General features: G+C 37.3%; 2 protein-coding genes across 11 annotated transcripts; one reads left to right on the top strand and one right to left on the bottom strand.

The window, feature by feature from the left end:
- The first annotated feature begins 459 nt into the window (after positions 1 to 459).
- Positions 460 to 5,174, top strand: LOC137741656 (anthranilate synthase alpha subunit 2, chloroplastic). Of its 4 annotated transcripts, XM_068481352.2 has the most exons (11): positions 460 to 784; positions 1,171 to 1,355; positions 1,455 to 1,644; positions 2,142 to 2,293; positions 2,628 to 2,743; positions 2,992 to 3,238; positions 3,327 to 3,383; positions 3,584 to 3,736; positions 4,036 to 4,116; positions 4,309 to 4,395; positions 4,665 to 5,174. In XM_068481352.2, exons 1-11 carry the CDS (start codon positions 610 to 612, stop codon positions 4,986 to 4,988), a joined length of 1,767 nt encoding a protein of 588 aa, XP_068337453.2. In that variant the 5' UTR covers positions 460 to 609; the 3' UTR covers positions 4,989 to 5,174. The 4 variants fall into 4 exon arrangements, with proteins under 4 accessions (XP_068337453.2, XP_088536561.1, XP_088536560.1 ...); XM_088680435.1 differs by lacking the exon at positions 3,584 to 3,736 and having other exon boundaries at positions 507 to 784; XM_088680434.1 differs by lacking the exon at positions 4,036 to 4,116 and having other exon boundaries at positions 507 to 784.
- A 325-nt stretch (positions 5,175 to 5,499) lies between these two features.
- LOC137741657 (putative disease resistance RPP13-like protein 1) lies at positions 5,500 to 21,820 on the bottom strand. 7 transcript variants are annotated; one of them, XR_015953662.1, is made up of 7 exons: positions 21,048 to 21,757; positions 20,588 to 20,695; positions 20,088 to 20,153; positions 13,321 to 13,416; positions 6,821 to 11,761; positions 5,983 to 6,689; positions 5,500 to 5,870 (listed from the first exon to the last, which is right to left on the bottom strand). XR_015953662.1 is itself a non-coding variant. In XM_088680433.1 (6 exons), the coding sequence occupies exon 5, from the start codon at positions 11,723 to 11,725 to the stop codon at positions 6,830 to 6,832; it is 4,896 nt and encodes a 1,631-aa protein (XP_088536559.1). In that variant the 5' UTR covers positions 11,726 to 11,761; positions 13,321 to 13,416; positions 20,088 to 20,153; positions 20,588 to 20,695; positions 21,048 to 21,757; the 3' UTR covers positions 5,500 to 5,870; positions 6,821 to 6,829. The 7 variants fall into 7 exon arrangements, 1 of the variants encoding a protein (XP_088536559.1); XR_015953664.1 differs by having other exon boundaries at positions 5,983 to 6,627; XR_015953659.1 differs by having other exon boundaries at positions 5,983 to 6,692; positions 21,048 to 21,755.
- Positions 21,821 to 22,857: the final 1,037 nt, after the last annotated feature.

Raw genomic sequence — 22,857 nt, 5'->3', positions numbered from 1 at the left:
TTCTTGTTACGACTATGATTCAGGCCTAATTCGCGTCAACGTGCTCGTGACGACGAATACCATTTAATTACGATAGCGAGGAAATTAATTTAAAATTGCATATGTCCATCCACGTCACTAAACAAAAGAGGGCAATATTGTCATTTTACACACTCAGGAAGAAAATTATATAATAAATTGGGACGGGTCGTCACTTACAAAAGTCCATTTTCTATCATGCTATTATAGAATCATTTGATTTCTTTCCTTATGAATAGAAAACATAATGTTAAAAAGTGATTTATGCATATTAATTTTCTCTCCAATAATTGTAAAATCAACGAACATGAATAAGTAAATATGTTCTTAAAATAAAAAAGCTTATGCGAAAATATTTCTTCATTTTTAATTTCTATCTTTAAATTATTTTTTTTCGTCTTTTATTTTATACTAACATCTTAATGCACGCATACTTTTACTAATTTGAGTTATTAGGATATTTGAGCCCAAAGTCAAAGCCCAATAAGCAGTGTCTGGCTCCGTCTTTCTCCAGTCTCAGCCTCTCAGAAGTCACCACGGCAACTTCGTCTGTTCAAACTCAAAACCAACCTGCTTTCTTCTTCTTCTGCCATGGAAATTGGAAACCCTAGCCGTTTTGGCTCCCGTCAACTGCCGTTAACTCTCCCGACGCCGTCAACGGTCTCCGTTAAATTTCATAACAAAGTTTCCAGCTCTCTGTCTCTGCTTCGCGCCACGCCCCGTGTCCGCACATTGAGATGCTCGGCCCTCTCATCTGCCTCATTGGGTAAATTTTCAATTTTTCTTCTGGAGCGGTTGATTAAATTACATTTTCTTTCTGGGATGTGTTTGGTTTCCGAGAAAATGTGGAACTTTGCGTGGATAATCGAGTATTAGCCATTTACATTTGAGTATCTATGATTGTTTTGCTGGAAAAAAAAAAATAAAGAAAATGAATTTCTGGGTTTTTAGTTAATTGTGTTTTGATTTACATTGTAAAATGCTAATTTTGGTTCGATTAGCTGAACAATGAGAGTGGTGGTCATTATATGATTATAATCTGTCCAAATTTTAGAATTCAAAATTTGATTCTGTCAGGCAATGTCTGTTTGTAAGGAACTGAATTGGTTATACTAATGCGAGTTTTGATTTGTACGATTGATTTTACTGCAGCTGACGAATCAGAGAAGTTTGTAGAAGCCTCGAAGAAGGGGAATTTAATTCCTCTGTCTCGGAGCATATTCTCGGATCATCTAACTCCTGTTCTTGCTTACCGGTGTCTGGTTAAGGAGGATGATAGAGATGCTCCAAGTTTTCTGTTTGAGTCAGTTGAGCCGGGTTCCAACGACTCCAATGTTGTAAGCGTCCTCAGCCCCTTGTATCATTTGTATTTGTTTGCACCTGACTTTAGACAATAATTAATGACTTACATATTTTTGGTGTCAATCATTTGTTAGGGCCGGTACAGTTTTATTGGTGCCCAACCATCCATTGAAATCGTGGCTAAGGAGAACATGGTTACCATTATGGACCACAGAGAAGGTTGTAGGACAGAGGAGATCGTGGAGGATCCAATGACTGTTCCTCGGAGAATCATGGAGGGATGGACACCCCAACTTCTTGATGAACTTCCAGAAGCATTTTGTGGTATGATCAGTACACAAACAACATACTTTAAATTTTTTTAGTAGTACTCTTATCTTAATCCTCTCAGTTCAAAGTAAACCACTTCTCCTTAAATGTGGTTTGTTAACAAAGCTTAGACTCGTAAAGTTGTGGTGAAGTTATTTACCCCTTAAATGTGGTTTGTTAACAAAGCTTAGACTCGTAAAGTTGTGGTGAAGGTATTTATAAAAATGAAGACCACGCTTTGCTTAATTTTTTACTTTTGTCTCAAAGTTTTGGATTAGGCAAGTAGAACTGTGGGCTATCAGTACAGCTCATATTTCCCTGTACATTTTTTAGGTTGCAGATGTACTGTGTTCACACTAAGTATTGTGTGATATTCTGGACTCTCGCAAAAGACTTACTTGTCACAAAATTGCCATAAATCTATCCTCGTATTATTGTATAATTCAGTCTTAAAAATTTGAGGTTTTTGAAGTCACTAGTTGGTGGTTAACAACATCCATTCTCTTTATCAGGCGGCTGGGTTGGTTACTTCTCTTATGATACAGTACGTTATGTTGAGAAGAAAAAGCTGCCATTTCCGAGTGCACCACCAGATGACAGAAATCTTCCTGATGTTCATCTTGGTCTTTATGACGATGTGATAGTGTTCGATCATGTGGACAAGGTACCGTGATTTTCATGCTAGATTTTAGTGAAGAAAATATATAAATTGGAGACACTTTGATTCAAATGCATGTCAGCATAATGACATCTGCTTTTTTTCTGTTAAAATAGTTTTTTTTTTCTTCCTAGTTACTCGCTCTTATGCTTATTCTTTTTCTTCAAAGTTCTTGTTTGTTTTTTCCGCCACGTTGAATCAGAATATTTGCATCCTACTCCATTACTGAACTAGGAGAATTAGTTAACTGCATGCTTTGGTTGTAAATTTTTATTTTAACAAATACGGTGCTACTGTTGTGGCTATAACCATTTCTATTTTACAATTTTGTCTACTATAGAAAGCACATGTAATTCACTGGGTGCAATTAGATCAATATTCTTCTGTTGACGAGGCCTTCAATGATGGAATAAATAGATTGGAAACATTGCTATCTAAAGTGCATGACATTATCACGTGAGTAATCAACTCCTTTCTTTCACATTTCTCTTTTATTTTTTTGTTGAGTTTCTATTCCCCTCCTATATTCTTACTCATCCCTCCCTCTTTAATACCAGTTTTAATCATAAATTATTCAAAGGTCAATTTTAACTCGAGGCTGCCTCAGGGCTGGGGGAATTAGTTCTCCATACTTGTTAATTACTTTTTTTTTTAAAATAAAAAACTTAAGGTTGATGTAAAAATGTACCGACTGTCAATTTCAGCCCGAGGCTGCCTGCAGGTTCAATAGAGTTCAACACTCAACTTTTTGGTACTAAATTGGAGGACTCAAGCTTGACAAGTGAGGAATATAAGGAGGCAGTTTTGGAAGCTAAAGAACACATTCTAGCTGGGGACATATTTCAGATTGTATTAAGCCAGCGTTTTGAGAGGCGAACATTTGCAGACCCATTTGAAATTTACCGAGCATTGAGGATAGTTAATCCAAGTCCATATATGACTTATTTACAGGTTTGCCTCGTTTTCAGTGAGTCATTGGTTCCAATCTACTTGTTCACCTTGTAATTCTGAGATTATATGTATATACTTCCATGATCAGGCTAGAGGCTGTATTCTGGTTGCTTCAAGTCCAGAAATTCTGACACGTGTCAAGAAGGTGAGTAAAGGAAGTCCAAAAAATTTTAACATCTGAGTGTTCATCTTATTCTGTTGCTAGCTCCTAAACCTCTACGATGGTTCCTACAAGATGTCCTACATTTTATGTTTTCTTTGGTCCCTTTTGTTTTCTTACTATAGTGTTGTAGTCGTCATTAGCAATAAATTGCTGAGATTTTCATTTCTTATTTTTGTTATTAGAAAACGATCACCAACCGGCCTCTTGCTGGGACAGTTAGAAGAGGAAAAACACCTAAAGAAGATTTAATGCTGGAAAAGCAGCTTTTGAATGATGAAAAGCAATGTGCAGAGCATATTATGCTTGTAGACTTGGGAAGGAATGATGTTGGGAAGGTTTATAATCTTTCCTTTCTCGTATTTGTATGATTATTACTGTATGTTGAACTTCATTCTCCAGAGTGTAATACCATGCATATGCTAAATTTTATTCTCCCTGGTATCTATTTTCAGTCCATGGCGGGTAAAAAGTATTTCACTGATGTATATTTCAGCATTAGCTTAATAAGTTCACACTTGGTGCCTTGTCTGTTCATGGCTTACGTGACAATATTTATAAGAATTTCATCATAATCTGTTTCTTTCATTTAGTATATTGTGGCCATAATAATGCGATTGATAATTTGTTCATGCAGGTCTCAAAACCTGGTTCTGTCAAGGTTGAGGAGCTCATGAACATTGAGCGTTATTCCCATGTCATGCACATAAGTTCAACAGTAAGTATCTCCTTTCGGTGATACACATAATAAGTAACCTAATATCTATAACGATTGATGACACATCCGCGCATCTGTAGACATTAGTTTCAGAATTTATTTTCTCATGGGGTCTATATCTATTGTCATGAGTGTAATGTATGTACTCAACAACCAATTGAATTAAGGGACGAAACTTTAATTTAATTGTAGGTTACTGGAGAGTTACTTGATGATTTAACTAGCTGGGATGTTCTGCGTACTGCGTTGCCGGTTGGGACAGTCAGTGGAGCACCGAAGGTTTTCTTCATGAGCCCTTTTTAATTTGTTTGTTGGCATTCTTGTTTTATTTCTTATTAATTAGCTAAATTGATCCTAGATTTAATTAACCTGTATAATCCTATGAGTACAAACCTTGAGGATTAACCTAATTAGTTAGGAAACGGTTTATTACACCACTATTGGTTGATATATGGAACCTGATGTCATGATTTCCTAATCTATCTTATATGGACTCGCTTAGGATTAATTTTTTGAGATTCTGCATTCTTAGCTCTACTGCAATGCAGGTGAAAGCCATGGAGCTGATCGATAAGCTAGAAGTGACTAGACGTGGTCCATACAGTGGTGGCTTTGGGGGAATTTCGTTTTCTGGCAACATGGACATTGCCCTTGCTTTGAGAACTATTGTTTTCCCAACTAGCTTTCGGTATGATACAATGTATTCATACAAGGACGCAAACAAGCGCAGAGAGTGGGTCGCTCATCTCCAAGCCGGGGCAGGAATTGTCGCTGACAGTGATCCAGCCGATGAGCAGAGGGAGTGCGAGAACAAAGCTGCTGCTCTTGCGCGCGCTATTGATCTGGCGGAGTCCTCGTTCGTTGATAATTGAATGCGTTTTTTGCTCGCATACAGAATCTGGTTTGTAATATACTTCAAGTTTTCCTTGGCAGTTTTAGCCGTGAGTTGAGGTGAGTCTTCTTTTTGTATGAATAATGTGAGTTTAATATATATTTCAATAGTTCTATGTGTAAGAATCCTGCGAAAGTTTCAAATTCTTTTCACCTTTGATTGTTTATTGGCCAACGTTGCAAACTTTTCATTTTTGTTGTTAGGGTTTTTGAAACAATTTGCAAGTGAGACCTATCAAACATTTCTATTGGTTTTCCGGTGAGAATTGTGTGAAAATCAGGTCATACAAGAGAGCAAAAACAAGAGCGACAGTGCATAAACGAAGGTTCAAACTATGAACATACAGTAAACATGATATACATTTTCTAAAGGGAATCACCTTTAGAAAGTGTCTCTTTTAGAAGCAACACATGCGCAGCAACTTGAAAACTTTTGAAGCTCTATGCATCCCTAAGGGCATGATGAAATGGTAATCATTTGATAAGACATGATTAGCAGATAAGATCATCTTGCAATACTAATTAAACAAATCGAATCTAGACCGCTTGAGATCGATTAGTAAACAACAGAGGGTTTTCGATACTCTGGTCTTACAACATTCAACCATGATCATAGATTCACAGTTCCACAGAAATGAAATCATCATCCATATTTTACAAACTAAACATGATCATATATTTCAAGCCTTCTGAGAGATGGTAGCTGTGCCAATGCTGGCATTGAAAAACAATGTTCACAATCCACAAGTCCAAGAGTAACAAGATGAGAGAACGAACAAGTCATCTCCTAACCCATTTGGAATTTTTGTAGCTCCGTGTCTTTCTATCGCAAATACTTTCAAGTTTATATGGGACAAGAGTACCTGTAAAATTTGTTATTATGTGAACATTAACATTTGAAACATGTTTATGATTTAAAATTTACACAGCCAGATCGTAAATAAACACATAAACGAACGTTGACGAATTACGTACCATTGCAAATCATATCTCTCAGTCATCAATCTCTACATTGGGGATGTGAGAAATCTTGGGCCAATCTTCTCCCGTGTCTCTGTGGCACCGTTGTGATAGCAAATCACACTTGAAGATATCTAGACGAGAAAGAGAAGTGGGTAGCCCTTCGTCTGGCAAGCTCTGGAGTTGAGGACAAAAAGAAATCTTCAACGTCTCGAGAGAGATGAGGTGTCTTAACGCCTTGCCGTCAATGGTTTTCAGATTCGGATGACCGTAGATTCTGAGAGAAGTGAGAGTGGTTGGCAGCAGCCCCTCTTCTGGAAATGATTCGCCAATTTCTTCTTCTTCACATTCTGAGAAGCCGACATCCAAGTGTTCGAGAGAGGTGAGTGTTTGTAGACCCCACCGCATACGGTTTGCCGTCAGTATTTTACATCTCCAGATTTCGAGCGAACGCAATTTAGATGGCAATCCCCCTTCCGGAAATGATTCCAATTCTTTACACCCAAATATGGACAGAGACTGAAGAGACGGGAGAGAGGCGTGCATCTCCTCTGGCAGTGACCTGAATTCGTTACATTCTTTAATTTCCATCGTCTCCAGGTTGGGTGCTTGCAGTCCTCCTCCATAGAGGAAACCCACAAATTCTGGGCACTCATTTATCTCCAAATAATCGAGGGATGAGAATTTAGATTCTTCCGGAAATGATTTAAATTCTTTACACCCTTCTATGGACAGAGACATGTTTATGATTTGTTATTATGTGAACATTAACATTTGAAACATGTTTATGATTTAAAATTTGCACAGCCAGATCGTAAACAAACACATAAACTCACGTTGATGAATTACGTACCATTGCAAATCATATCTCTCGGCCATCAATCACTACATTGGGGATGTGAGAAATCTTGGGCCAATCTTCTCCCGTGTCTCTGTGGCACCGTTGTGATAGCAAATCACACTTGAAGATACCTAGACGAGAAAGAGAAGTGGGTTGCCCTTCATCTGGCAAGCTCTGGAGTCGAGGACAAAAATAAATCACCAACTCCTCGAGAGAGATGAGGTGTCTTAACGCCTTGCCGTCAATGGTTTTCAGATTCGGATGATCGGAGACTCTGAGAGAAGTGAGAGTGGTTGGCAGCAGCCCCTCTTCTGGAAATGATTCGCCAATTTCTTCTTCTTCACATTCTGAGAAGTTGACATCCAATTCTATGAGAGAGGTGAGTGTTTGTAGACCCCACCGCATACGGTTTGCCATCAGTTTTTTACAATTCCAGATAATGAGGTAACGCAATTTCGACGGCAATCCCCCTTCCGGAAATGATTCCAATTCTGGGCAATCCCGTATGATCAAAGACGAGAGAGACGGGAGAGAGATTTGCATCTCCACTGGCAATGATGTGAATTTGTTACAATAATAGATTTCCATATTCTTCAAGTTGGGCGCTTGCAGTCCTCCTCCATAGAGGAAACCCACAAATTCTGGGCATCCCTTTATCTTCAGAACAACGAGGGATGAGAATTTAGATTCTTCCGGAAATGATTTAAATTCTTTACACCCTTCTATGGATAGAGACTGAAGAGACGGGAGAGAGGCCTGCATCTCCTCTGGCAGTGACCTGAATTCGTTACATTCATCGATTCGCATCCTCTTCAAGTTGGGCGCTTGCAGTCCTCCTCCATGGGGGAAACCCACAAATTCTGGGCACTCCGTTATCTCCAAATAATCGAGGGATGGGAATTTAGATTCTTCCGGAAATGATTTAAATTCTTTACACCCTTCTATGGACAGAGACTGAAGAGACGGGAGAGAGGCGTGCATCTCCTCTGGCAGTGACCTGAATTCGTTACATTCATCGATTCGCATCGTCTTCAAGTTGGGCGCTTGCAGTCCTCCTCCATAGAGGAAACCCACAAATTCTGGGCATCCCTTTATCTTCAGAACAACGAGGGATGGGAATTTAGATTCTTCCGGAAATGATTTAAATTCTTTACATCCTTCTATGGACAGAGACTGAAGAGACGGGAGAGAGGCGTGCATCTCCTCTGGCAGTGACCTGAATTCGTTACATTCTTTAATTTCCATCGTCTCCAGGTTGGGTGCTTGCAGTCCTCCTCCATAGAGGAAACCCACAAATTCTGGGCATCCCTTTATCTTCAGAACAACGAGGGATGAGAATTTAGATTCTTCCGGAAATGATTTAAATTCTTTACACCCTTCTATGGACAGAGACTGAAGAGACGGGAGAGAGGCCTGCATCTCCTCTGGCAGTGACCTGAATTCGTTACATTCATCGATTCGCATCCTCTTCAAGTTGGGCGCTTGTAGTCCTCCTCCATGGGGGAAACCCACAAATTCTGGGCACTCCATTATCTCCAAATAATCGAGGGATGGGAATTTAGATTCTTCCGGAAATGATTTAAATTCTTTACACCCTTCTATGAACAGAGACTGAAGAGACGGGAGAGAGGCGTGCATCTCCTCTGGCAGTGACCTGAATTCGTTACATTCATCGATTCGCATCGTCTTCAAGTTGGGCGCTTGCAGTCCTCCTCCATGGGGGAAACCCACAAATTCTGGGCACTCCATTATCTTCAAATAATCGAGGGATGGGAATTTAGATTCTTCCGGAAATGATTTAAATTCTTTACACCCTTCTATGAACAGAGACTGAAGAGACGGGAGAGAGGCGTGCTTCTCCTCTAGCAGTGACCTGAATTCGTTACATTCTTTAATTTCCATCGTCTTCAAGTTGGGCGCTTGCAGTCCTCCTCCATGGGGGAAACCCACAAATTCTGGGCACTCCATTATCTTCAAATCATCGAGGGATGGGAATTTAGATTCTTCCGGAAATGATTTAAATTCTTTACACCCTTCTATGGACAGAGACGGAAGAGATGGGAGCGAGATTTGCATATCTTCTGGCACTGACCACAAGTTTTTAAAACGGCACATAGATATCTCCTTCAAGTTGGGCGCAAGCAGCACTCCCCCACCCACAAAACATACCAGATTCGGGCAATCTGATATTTTCAACTCACGGAGGAATGGGAGTTCAATATTGAATTTATTGCATTCATGCGAACAAGCAAGGGATTCGATATTAACTTCCTGCAAACTTAGCCGCTCAAGTCTTGGGAAGTAGTCTAACGGTATTTTCCCCGTTAGTTTGGAACAACAATGCAGACGAAGCTCGCAAAGACTAGGAAAATGTCCGCCTTGTTCTTCTTCACCTCCAGGGAAACACCACTCTTGCCATTCCCGCATACTGCGGAAACTCAGAAACTCCAGAGATTTAAATGCAGGTTTAATTCCCCCATAAAACTCAGACCCCACTAATTCCACTCCATTCAACCCATCAATTTCAAGACTTTTGAGGGACGTTAGATGCCCCAATGCTGGCAGGGAGAAACAATATCCACAATTCTCAAGTTGGAGAGTGATGAGATTAGAGAAAGACTCATCTCCTAACCAACCTGGAAACTTTGTACCTCCGTATCCTTCTATAGCCAGTACCTTTAGGTTTGTATTGGGCTGGAGGTTGCCCAGCACTCGGCTATCGTTTTGAGAATCAGCAGTGTCACCTTCCCATTTCAAATGTATTTCACTGAGCTTCTTGTCCCTCAGTTTGGCCTCTAAAGCATCCTCAGCATGTTTGATATTTTGAAGCCCTGAAATATGAAGATTTCCACTCAAATGCTGAAACCCCTTTAACTCAGCAATGTATCCCCCATCATCTTTGCTCAAGACAAACTCACCTCCAAATGTTTGGAGATCTTTCAACTTGCCCATGTGGGGGGGCATCTTTTTTATTTTCGTACCTTTGAAATCAAGATGGCGCAAGTTGATAAGTCTTCCCAAATTGGTGGGCAACTCAGTGAGATCTACACAATACGACACCAACAACGTTTGTAAATTATACAAACTGCATATCGTGTCCGGTAATTTCTTTATTGGATTCTCACACAAGTTGAGGTACCGCAGATGCTTCAAGTTGCTAATCGAATCAGGCAACTCGCTGATATCATACCCACATAATTTGAGTACTCTTAAACACTGTAGCTTTAAAAGGCGATCAAGTCGTACTGTCTGCAATGAATAGAGATCGCCAAGAATGAAGGTGCGCAGATACTTAGCTTCATAAATAGTGTCAAATCTCTCATAATCAACATTAGATGAATATTGCAAATAAGAAAAATGACGACCCTTGCTCACTTCCAATGAGAAGTCATGGTCTTCCAATCTAATGCAAAATTCCCCGCATACGTAAGTCGCCAAATCATGCATCAGATCATGCATGATGAAACAATCATTTGAAGACGAGTGTTGAAAAAATGACCGTGAGATTAGATCATCAAAGTATTTCTTTCCAACATCTTCCAACCTAGTCTTCTTTTGGGGTTGTAAAAGATCTTCGGCCATCCACAACAAAATTAATTCAAACTTGTCAAATTCATAATCTTTGGGAAATATGGAACAATAAGCAAAACAACGTTTTAGCTCCGGAGACAAGTACTGGTAGCTTAGCCATAGAGCCGGCAGAATGTCAATCTTTGCATCTGACAACTCCCATATGTCACTTTTTAGCACATTTTCCCATTCCTTCACATTTGATTCAGAGCGTAAGAGACCACCAAGAGATTTTGCAGCTAAAGGAAGGCCTTTACACTTGCTAACAATTTGTCTTCCAATTACCTCAAGATTTGGATCTACAATTGCATCCTTGAAGGCATGCTTGGAAAACAGAACCCAACAGTCTTCCTTAAGTAAGTGCTTTAAATAATGGGTTTGAAGAGTACCCATCGTAGTTGCAACGCCATCATTCCTTGCGGTGACAATGACCTTACTTCCATGAGCTCCAGACTCGAAGGGGCGCCTTAAGGAATCCCAAATATTGTATTTCTCATTCCAAACATCATCAAGAACAAAAAGAAACTTCTTCCCCGCCAAAGCGTCTTTGAGTTTGACTTGAAGCTGGTCTAGGTCTGTGGTATCACAGGTTTGTGAAGTGACTGATGCATAAATTGTTTGTGTGATCTTAACAACGCCAAATTCATCAGAAACACAAACCCATGCCTGGAGCTCAAAATGCCGCTTCACTTTATCATCATTGTATAAGAGCTGAGCAAGGGTGGTCTTTCCGATCCCACCCATGCCCACGATGGGAATGACGCCAATCTTATTACAAGTAACATCATCTGATAGCAACAATTGAATGATGGTTTCCTTCTCATGATCTCTTCCATATACATCAGAGCCTTTTACTAAAGAAGTTGAAGGCAATGTTTGTGAGATTCTGTGACTACAACGTTCTTTCAAACCGAAGGCATCTTTCTGTTTTGAAATGAAGCTTAGCGTCTCAAGAATTTCCTCTATCTTGGTGTCTATAGACTCATCAAAAGCATGGAAAGAAGCAGAGATGAGGTCTTTTGCCTTGCTTGTGCTACTTCCAAATTCAGCTTCCATTTTCCGCCTTAACGCTTCTGTCTTGATCTCGTCCAGTAGGTCATCAGCATGAAAGACTGCCTCTTTAAGCTCATGCAGCCACTGCTTCACAACTGGGTAACTTAATTGCTTTTGCTCGGCATCATCATAAACAGCATTGACAGACAACAACTCGATCTTCAACTTCTTCAGCAACCCATCAGTCCGTTTCTTTCCTCTGATGAAGTTCTTGACCTCCTGAGAATCCATCTTTTGAAATACTTGTTGAAAGAAAGCGGAGAAAAATGCTCCGCCTACCACCTCCAAAGCCATGATCGATCTCTTCTTTGCAAATGGAATTGAGTTTTGCTGGGGGAAGATAATCACAAATTAGCTAGCAATATCAATGTAACGAAAACTATGGTTCGTTTTCGCTACAAATAAACTAATTCAAACCAGGAGTTATTGGATTGATATTAAACAAAGACTATCTTTATTATACTTAACACAAAAGTAGATGCGTTTGGAGTCAATTCTCGTTTGGCATTTCTCGTCGGCTGCTTTAAACTCCAATTTTTAGAGCAACCCTACCCCTAAATGTCCCCATGTGCTATAGGCAACCCAATCCGCCAAAGTGAATGGTAAGTTAGTAACTATCCTTAGTGAACACTAACTGTCCCAGTGCATCTCCACCAAATAGCTCAGGTTATTGGTATTAAAATATATTTTTTTAATAAGAAATAATTTTATTTTTAATTTGGAATGACAATAAAAAATTGGTTGAAAAGTATTTGAAAATATTGAAATATGGTGTAAAGTGAAAAAATATGGTATTTATAGAAAAAAATTTATAACTTTTTTATATTTTTAATTAACTTTTTATAAGGTTTTGTATTTTTTATAATTTTCTAATCATGGCTAACATCAAAGTGATGTCATACCACCCAGTGGTTGGGCCAGTCAATTCGGACCTGGGGTAAAAGTGGGGGCTCCAGGGGAGCCGAGGTTATTGGAATGGGCTGGAGCTGCGTTTTCTTTTTCTATTTTTTGGGTAGGGGGATTCCAGAGCTCACCGCCCAGGGACTTGGCTGGGCTGGAAGTGTTCTAAAAATAAAGGCTTCAATGTTAAAATGGTCGTCCATGTGTTTTCAATTTGATCAATTTGGTTCTTGTGTTTATATTTGTTAGTCAATTAACGACATTTTCATCTAATTTCTGTAAAAAAATTTATAAATTATTGTAAACTTATTTATAAAATTATTTATTTGATTTAAAATATTTAGAAATGAAATAAAATTAAAAATTAAAAGAAAATTTATTCTCCTTCCAATTTCCCAACCTCCTCCCTAACATTACCCTCTCTTTTCTACGTCACAACCTTAATCATTTTTTATATTGGAAGTTTTATCTCTTATATGTGTTATTTCTCATTGATTTGCATTTTTCTATAAAGAGAAATGATAATAATATCTCATATAATTTTTCTTATGAATTTTTTAAAAGAAATTGAATGAAATGTCTTTAATTGACTAACAGAGACACAACACAATAACTAAATTAACCAAAACAAAAACATGGGGACTAAATTTGCCATGTGGCTATAACACAAGGACCATTTTGACATTTAAGCCAAAATAAATACATATGAAACAAAGGTCCCATATGTTGAGTGTTTCAAAACCGTATAAAACATGTAAAATTTGTAAATATATTTATGATGAGCAATACTATGTAAATACTGGAATGTAGGAAGGAAATTATAGACCTTTTGTTTTGAATCAAGAAAAATACTAATTCTAAAATACAATTTCAAGAACCCTTTCTAGGCAGTTGATCATAAAAAAGAACACTAATTCTAAAATACAATTTCAATTTCTCTCAATATTAAAAAGCATGCAAGCAGAGAGAAAAGGCGTAGTTTCTATTACCTGCAGAATTAGCTTGTAAAGACTTGCCCACAATGTTTTGAATCAGGGTCCCTCCATTGTAAGCATCTTTAGAGAAATTTTCTGTAGATAATTCCACTGTAAAAATAAATCCATGTTAAACTTGGAAAGAGTTGCTATTCATAACGCAAATAGAGTTGAAACAGAGACGATCAAGTTTTGTAAGTAATTAAATATATGAAAAAAAATCACGTCCAAACCGAAGAAAAATTCTACTTTCTAACAATTGAACTTAATATATGAAACCAGCAATTTACATTTCCTGACAAATAGAAACTCAATGAGTCATAGTTGTATTCCAACTTCTGAATTTAGACATCATTATGTTTGTCTTAATCTTTGACAAATAGAAAATGCTGATTCAATGAGATAAACATAATGATTATTCTTGATTATGTTGTTAACGATCCCATTACATACTCTCATTTCTTTTTACATTTTACATACTCTCATTAATTTGTTACTTATACACACTCTAATTTCCTTTTAATCGTCTTATTGAGCAAATAAAAAATGAATCAAATGTTATCTAGTAACAAACTCATTAAATCATTTTCCTACAAGTGATCATTTCCCCTCTACGATGTTATTCAGTAAGAAACTCACTGAATCATGCAATAACAAAATAGATAATTGTTATTAAACTTGTTTTCATCTCTCTTTGTAATCTCTAGTCACTATTTAAATCTAAGATTGATAAGATGAGATATCATAGTTTTAGATGTGCATTGCTTAAAATAATAATTATCTAAAGAGAGAGTTTGGATGTGGTCCTTAACTATCAATGTTCTTTAATTGAAACCTTGTTGGTTTTCAGCTTTTGATCGATGTTCCTAACATTAATGAAATAATGTATTTATATGTAGGTTATTATATTTTTAAATTGAAACTTGAAATTTGTAGTTATAGTTGTTTCTATTTATGAGCATAAATAAAACCCATAATTTGTGGAATTAAAAATGTTAAAAGATAAATTATATTCTCCAATATATTGTGTAATATAAACATGGGTACATTCATAAATAATAATCAAACCAAAACATGGGTACATTTTCCAAAACCACAAAAAAGAAAGGCTTAATAACATTATTAAATTTCTTTGATTAAACTTAACGGGGATTGTGACATCCCGTCCCGAAACTAACGAAACGTACGTGTGAATTTACCTTTTTACCCCTAGTTCGTTACATTTACGTTTAGTGTTGTTTTGTGTGGTGTGGCTTGTGTTGGACCACACACACACACTCACACACACTGTCTCTATCTCTCCCGTGTTTTCCTCTCCCTCTGTCTCTTCTCTGTCTCTCTCTCTTTCCCCGAGTCCTCTATCATTCTTCTTCTTCCTTCAACGCACGGACCAACACCAAACTCACCTAAACCATCACTCTCCGAGGAAACTAAGGACACCTTCGAACTCGTGAAGCTCGTACGAGTGCAACCATACCATTTTCAGGTGAGAAATCCTACGTTTTCACGTCGATTCGACATTGGCCGATTTAAGTACTATTCATGCAAACTTAATCTAGCATGTTTTTTGGATTTTGAAGCTTGTAGATGTCTTAGTGAGGTCCCAAGGAGCCTCAGAGTGCTTCGTTGGACAAATTTGGACGTCGGGATAGCTTGGTTTGAAGTTGGCCGGTTTTTGAAGTTGTGGACAGGTATGATCTAGTAGTTTTTAGGCTTTAAAAGTGGTCTATCGTGATTCTACTAGTCCTAAGCTTCATTTTGGTCCAAGAATCATGAAAATTGGTTGAGAAACGAGTGAGAAAACTAAGTTTGAAGTTTTCCCAGTTTTCCGGCGCCGGCGACGGCGCCGGAGGCTCGCCGGAGAAGGTGACGGAATATTCCGTCAAATCTGACAGAATATTCCTGACGCCGTTAACGGAATCTGTCAAAACTGACGGAATATTCCTAACGGCGTCAGTTGACGCCGTCAGTGTGCGCCACACGTGCCTGCGCGTGGGGGCGCGTGCGGCGGAGGAAAATTATTCTAAAAATATGGTTGTGATCCTGAGGTTGTGTAGAGCACGTTGGTATATTCAATTGTCCATTTTGAGCAATGTATGAGAAGTTATTACGAGAAATTGGTTATGTGCTTTTAAATTAACGTTTTCGTAGTTATTTCACATATAGGTGATTCGTATCCCGAGGATGAGCGTGCACACTCGAGGCAGGGGGGCTACGACCTTTCCACTTATCAGTGAGTGGGCTTTTAGTTTTCCGTATATACCTATATACATTTATATTCCCAGAAATTAAATAAAAAGGGTTATTTGTTTTATGCCATGCACCTTATGATTGTCGTTTATGCAACATCACATGCATTAGTAGTGACATACATATATATATGCGTATTGGGTGCTGTGGACGCACAGGTAAGTGCCAGGTAAATGTTATTCATATTTACATTCAGCAGTGGTTTGAGATGCTTAGAGAGCTCATAACCTGCACCCCCGGTGTTAGTGCTCCCGCCCTGAGCAGGGCACAGTCCTTCACGTGATGTTCACCTCCCGCACCATATGCTCAGCTTGGATCCAAGCTAGGTGCACAGTCCTGTCGTACAGACCACATTAGGTGGTTCCGACTCGTAGGTGACCCGCGATTATTCGCACAGCCTTCACGTGATCGTAGCACTAAAGCGTATATATACGTTACACCCAGTCCTGTCGTACAGACCACTTTAGGTGGTTCCGACTCGTGGGCAGGTTCAGTTGTTCAGTTATTGAGTTTGAGATTGGAGCTCTATATGCAGCCGTACAGGTCACGTTAGGTGACTCCGGCTGCCAGATGTTATGCTATTGATGTGATTTATACCTGAGCACTTGCATATCATTACGAGGCTTTGACATGGCACATTCTTGAGCATGATTGGTATACCCTTGAGCATGTTTGGCATATCTATACATACGTATATATGTTTATTTTCTGGGAAGTATACAGGTTTTACGGCGAGGGGTTAGAATGTATTTTGCTAAATGGTTTTCAAAGAGCTTTGTTTTTGCCCACTCACGCCTTTGTTTTTGCGCCCCTCCAGGTTCTAGTGGTCTAGCAAGTTCGGTGGTTTTCCCAGAGGGCGTCCCGGCATTTCTGACAGATACTCACCATTGTATGGTCACCTTCGGGTGTACTATTGTCGTATCATTTTCTTTGGACTGCTGTAGACTTTATGCTCTGAACTTAGCGTTTCACTTACGCTAGCACTTGTCTTAGTACTTTGTATGTTAGTTTTTTTAAATTATTCGTACTTTTACATTACTTTCTTTAGCTTCCGCACGTGCACATGGCTACGTCACCTTCGTGTGACGGCCAGCACGCCCTGATCTTGGTCGGGGTGTGTCAGGGATACATTCTTAAATCAACGAAATAGAATATACCCATATAAGTTTAAAATATAGATTAGAAAAAAAATTGAATAGATCTTATATAAAAAGAAATGGATACATGTTATACTAAAAAAAAGTATTGTTTACATTTAGGATTCAAAAATTGAAAAGTTATATGAATGGTTACATTTAAGATTAAAAATTGAAAATATTTCTATAAAAAAAATTAATGGGTGCAAACTAAATCTTTTTTTTTTTTTTTGGAAATATTTTGAATTGAAAATTAATTAGGAGTGTAATAAGGGTGTGAATATTAAAATCCTAAAACAATTACTAATTTTTATTTTAAAAAAATTATGTAGCTGACATCTAAATTTATTAATACATTAATGGTAGAGACTTTAATCAAAATCTAAAAATTAATAAGGTTTTAGTCAATAAACATTAATAACTAGGGATCGGATACTAATTTTCCACAACCACTGTTATTAGAGGTAATTTACAAATTGATTATTTTTCTTCCTAATTAGCAGTTGGATTAACTTAAATGATTATTTAAAGCTTTTGGATCTTGTATTGCTTAGGGCCTATTTGGGAAGTGATTCAAGGTTTAAAAGTGGGACGTACTTTATTCAGAAGTGATTCTAAACCGCGCAAAAGCGGTACCCTTAATTATTATATTAGTTTCTTTCACTAAGAAATGGGAACTTTCATGAAAAAGCTTGAACTAAGTTTATTTTAACAAAAAATCATGTTATAACTTTATTTAATGAAAAATAATTAAATAATAATGAAAAACCCTTAAATTTTAATAAAAATGATAAAATAATTTAAATTTTAATGAAAATGACACAATTTTAATAAAAAAAAAGAGACATGACATGCGGGACCCATGTGTACATCAAAGCCACTGTTTATGAAATTGAACACTATTTATGAAACCGAACATTATGTATGAAATTGCACTATCTGAACAGTACTACAATATTTATTAGTCCAATTTCATAAATAGTGTCTAGTTCTTGGTCCACTTTTATAAATAATGCCTAATTCTTGAGCCTGTTTCATAAATAAAGACTAGTTATTTGGTCCAGTCTCATAAATAATGTACAACAATTTATACAATTTCATAAATAGTGTCCCTTTCTTGATCTACTTTCATAAATAGTGCCTAATTATTAGTTCACTTTCATAAATAGTGTCTAATTCTTGGTCTTGTTTCATAAATATTGTCTAGTTCTTAGTATAGTTTTGTAAATAGTGTATAGTCCAGTTTCATAAATAGTTTCCACCTATTAGTTTAGTTTTAAAAACAGTGCCTAATTCTTGTTTTCGTTCATAAATAGTGTCTACTTATTTGTCCAATTTCATAAATAGTGTCTATTTATTGGTTTAGTTTCATGAATATTGTCTACTTATTGTTCAAGTTTTATAAACAGTGTTGACTTCTTGGTTCAGTTTCATAAGGTTTGAGACTTAGATCCTTTTTTGTCCTGTAAAAGCACCAATTACGCCGAAAATGGAACCCAAAAGTGATCATTTAGATCAAAACCTTGAAAAGTGTTCTCAGTAATTATATTTATGATGTTGGTTTCAATTACTAAATTATAATTTCCTCACATTTTTTACATACCAACAAAAATAAATGTAGCTCTCCATCCAATTTTTTGAGCTTGAGTGTCATCTTGGAGAAATTTTACCTTGTGCCCGTAACACAAGTGGTACACCACGTGTTATTATGTAAATAGCGAGAAATTTTATTTTTTTATGTTATTAATTTTTTAACACAAGAATCTCACAACTTGTATAGAGACATGTGGTGTACCACCCTGCGCTCCGGGCACATTGAAAAATTTCTCATCATCTTGACTATTATTGGAAGAAAAAAAACACCACAAATATAAAAAACTGGGGAATGCAATTCAGTTTGAACTCTTTTTCTTATTCTAAGCAAAAATAAAATAAATAAAAAATCTATTAATGTATCAGACAATCGGGAAAAAAAGTGGAGTGTGGAAGGGGGGTTGGGGGACGCGCCCAGCACAAGTTGGGTTTTTTATGTTTTTTTTTTTTTTAAATTCTTTTGTCCTTATTATTAAATAAAGTTAATGGATAATTTTTTATTAAAATGTAAAGATTTGAAACCCTTTCTATTAGTTTTCCTTTAAAAAATATGTAGAATTATTGTCTATTTTAATGCAATTCTGCAAAGTTAATTTCTGTCACATCCCGGCCCGGGGCGAATCACTTCCCGGGCCCGCTCCGCCACCGTAGCACGATATTGTCCGCTTTGGGCTTACCATTCCCTCACGGTTTTATTTTTGGGAACTCACGAGCAACTTCCCAGTGGGTCACCCATCATGGGATTGCTCTAGCCCCCTTCTCGCTTAACTTCGGAGTTCCTACGGAACCCGAAGCCAGTGAGCTCCCAAAAGGCCTCGTGCTAGGTAGGGATGGGAATATACATTTAAGGATCACTCCCCTGGGCGATATGGGATGTCACAATCCACCCCCCTTAGGGGCCTGACGTCCTCGTCGGCACATCACGGCCAGGGTTAGGCTCTGATACCAAATTGTCACATCCCGGCCCGGGGCGGATCACTTCCCGGGCCCGCTCCACCACCGTAGCACGATATTGTCCGCTTTGGGCTTACCATTCCCTCACGGTTTTGTTTTTTGGAACTCACGAGCAACTTCCCAGTGGGTCACCCATTATGGGATTGCTCTAGCCCCCTTCTCGCTTAACTTCGGAGTTCCTACGGAACCCGAAGCCAGTGAGCTCCCAAAAGGCCTCGTGCTAGGTAGGGATGTGAATATACATTTAAGGATCACTCCCCTGGGCGATGTGGGATATCACAATTTCAATAGAAAATACTACTCTCTAATGATTTTTCGGACCCAAGGAAAAGAAGACTTCAATTATTAGGTTATGTGAATCAACTGATAGAGCCATGCAAAGATGGCCATCTACCTATTCCAAAGCTAAAATTTCAAGAGGAAATCTACATCAATGATTTGGTGAGATGACTCAAATGTGAGAACCAATCAGAGAGCACCAAAAGATAAACCTCGGTACTCAGAGCAACAAAATCACAAACCAAGGAATGCAACGATTATGATGTACTCAGTTATATTTCAGGAAAAGACTACAAAACCTACTACCCCAAGCCTCTAATGTTATATCACCAACGTACAGTTACAGATAAGAATCAGAATAAGCACCATAATCTAAAAGACATGATTTGATCACGCAAAGAGAAAGAGGATATCAGCTGAAGATTTTCTGCACTTAATTATCAAACCACTGCATACTTTGATTGTGTGGGAAAAGTTTTATGCCAATAGAAGCAATATGGCTTCTCCCAACCCAACAAAAGGGTTTTCTTTTTTTGTTGAAAAAAAATTTCACATGCAACATTCATTTACCTGTAATTGAAGAATACGAAGCGCCGGAAACTGGAATTCGTCCACAAAAAATCAAAACAAACTCCCCTGCAAAGCAACCAAACTTAATTTCAGCAATCTTATCTAAAATTTAAATTTAAATTTTAAATTTCATACTAAACAAATTTTTGAGTCATAAAAGAAAATTGTTTTTAAGAGATGTTCTTAAAAAAATGTTTTGAGAAATGATGAAATTTTTTTAACATAATATCAAACAAGCCCTTAAGACCTGGTTTGGTACTGAGGTGATTCTGAAAAAAGTTGGTATAAAAAAAAGTTGGGAGTTGTTTTTGTGTTTGGTAAACATTCAGCTTCAGTTTTTTTTCACAGTTTTGGGTGAAAAAAAATAAAAAACAAGAAGCTGCAAAACCCAGCTTTGAAAAATTGATTTTTTTTCACATCTGTTTTACATAAAAGTTTACCAAACACTATAATATTGTTTTTTTTTTTATTTTTAAAAACACTTTTACAAAAAAGTTTACCAAACACTCTGCTGCTTTATTTCACAGTCGCTTATTCTCACAGCACAGCAGAATCAACTTTTTTTTAAAGCACAGCAATACCAAACCAGCCCTAAAAGCCTTCGGAGCCTGAAAACAAAAGTTTCAAAATCAGAAAAACCAATGAAACCAAACCCAATTTAAAACAAACTTTTCAAGTATTTGAATATTATTTATGGATCAAAATCATTTTTCCATTTTGTATTTGTATTAATTCTATGAAGCATGCAATTAGTGAAAAACAAAACCAAATTCAACACATCCAGAATTCAAGAATCTTGAGTACCTAAAAAACTTCTTACCTGACCCACAATCAATACTTTTTTTTTAATAACAAAGCCCTCGAGTCCTCGATCATTAATTCAGAAAATAATGCATGCTACCCAGACAAAGAAAGAAAAAAAAAAAAAAAAAAAGCACCCAAATTGGTAGGAGAACTCACCATGAAACCGAACTTTTTCTGGGCTTAAGGATTTCTTCGAATCGGGACCGGATTTTGTTGTGGTTAACAGGTTTTAAGAGAGATTGTGCTGGGGTTCGTGGTCTTTTTAGAGAGAAGATTTTTTGGTTCGTGGTTTGTGAGAGAGAGAACTGCTGAGATTCTGCACGCAAATGGAACAAACAGGTCTCTTCTAAGAGGTGGTGGCACCCCCAGCCAACAAATAGTAAGTGGAAATTTGTAAATCCACCGATCAACATTGAAAAGCAAAGCAGGAACGGGAAGAAAAACGAAAGGTATTTTCGTGAAGTCACTGTTGGTAAACAGTGCCCTTCAACTGAAGTTTTCGTATAGGTATAATGACACAATACTTAGCGTAGTGCATTGTATACAGTGCTGTATTATAGCGGCTGAAAGCTGATTGGAAATTTCACCAGGCATGGAGGAGCCTTCAGTCAAAAGGTAAGTGCTTCATGGGATTTCATGCTAAATTATGGACTTATTTGATTTTAGTTTTTGAATTTATGTTGTTTGTTGGTCGTTTGGTGATTTGCTGTAGTCTAGAAGGAAGTGTAACATATGATAATGGCATGTGTTTGCTGGCTTAATTAATGTTGTTTTTGTTTGTTTTACTGAACATGGTAAAACGTGAACTGCGAACAATTTGATTCTTCCTTTGAGTATGTAGAGAGTCTAACACAAAAACATAAAAGTTAAATGGAACCATAAAATTAAAAAATATTACTGAGTTGCTGAACCATTTATTTGCGTTTTCGATCATGTCTCGAAAGCAAAGCATGATACATATGTAAATATCGGTAACATTATATGTCGATCCTATAGACATATCTTAGAATCAAAACGTGACAAAATACCTTCAGCGAGAAGGCATCTTCTACCAACACGAACTAGTGGTAGCCACGTAAGGTGGTCCACAAAAGGACACGCATTATGGAAAAGGAATCCAATAATGCTGCAACACGACAAAACCAAAAGATAAGAGAATCTTACAAACGTTAATAAAGTAAATTAAAGCAAACCATTCCTTCCTAAGGAAACTTTTCAGGATAAGGATTGTGTGCCTTTCATTTTTGATGTTTTTTTATTCTGTGTAATCACGATTAAATTATGTCAATATTTTATATTTTTTTATAAAAATAATAAGATAAAAATAAATAATAATATAAAATATTAACGTGATTTGACTGTGACCACATAATAAAAAAATACAGAAATAACATCAAAAGTAGAGAGCAGACCATTAATAAAGTAATAGCTGGCAAACTTTGACGTCTACATCACGCCAGTGTAGCGTGGCAAAAACGCTTGCTTTATTCACATGTTTTGTCTGCAATAATAGGGCCGATAGAAATATAAAGATGGATTCTCATTTCTTTCATTTTCATACTCTTATTATTTTTATTTATTTATATGATCACGGTTAAATTAAGTTAATATTTTTTATTTTATTATTTTTATAAAAAATTAATAAAAAATATTGACATGATTTAATCATGATTATACAAACCGAAAGAGACGAGAAGGGTATGAAAACGGAAGACAGACAATCCACCTCCTAAGAATATCGTCCCTATCTCCTGGAAGCTTTATTGACGCACTGCCTGATGTCATCAATCTTGTCTGCTGCCTTCATCGCAAGCTAAGATTGGCCTGTAGATGAGTCCCTTGGTAGTGTCTGGCCGTCGCAACCATGGTGAAGCCATTGTTGTGACCGTCAGATTCTTCTAAAAATTCATCCAGAGAATAAGCTTTGTAATTCTGAACGTCTGGCTAATCCAACTGCTGAAAATGT

The sequence above is a fragment of the Pyrus communis genome, chromosome 11, assembly GCF_041283825.1.
Source record: "Pyrus communis isolate YQ-2024b chromosome 11, ASM4128382v1, whole genome shotgun sequence".
NCBI classification, from domain to species: domain Eukaryota; kingdom Viridiplantae; phylum Streptophyta; class Magnoliopsida; order Rosales; family Rosaceae; genus Pyrus; species Pyrus communis.
This window is presented reverse-complemented; position numbering and strand designations above follow the sequence as displayed.

Coding starts and splice junctions, on each gene's coding strand:
- LOC137741656 (XM_068481352.2), top strand. CDS start 610: ATGGAAATTGGAAACCCTAGCCGTTTTGGCTCCCGTCAACTGCCGTTA. Junction 2,744..2,991: donor AAAGTGCATGACATTATCAC/GTGAGTAATCAA, acceptor TGTCAATTTCAG/CCCGAGGCTGCCTGCAGGTT. Junction 3,384..3,583: donor TTCTGACACGTGTCAAGAAG/GTGAGTAAAGGA, acceptor TTTTGTTATTAG/AAAACGATCACCAACCGGCC.
- LOC137741657 (XM_088680433.1), bottom strand. CDS start 11,725: ATGGCTTTGGAGGTGGTAGGCGGAGCATTTTTCTCCGCTTTCTTTCAA.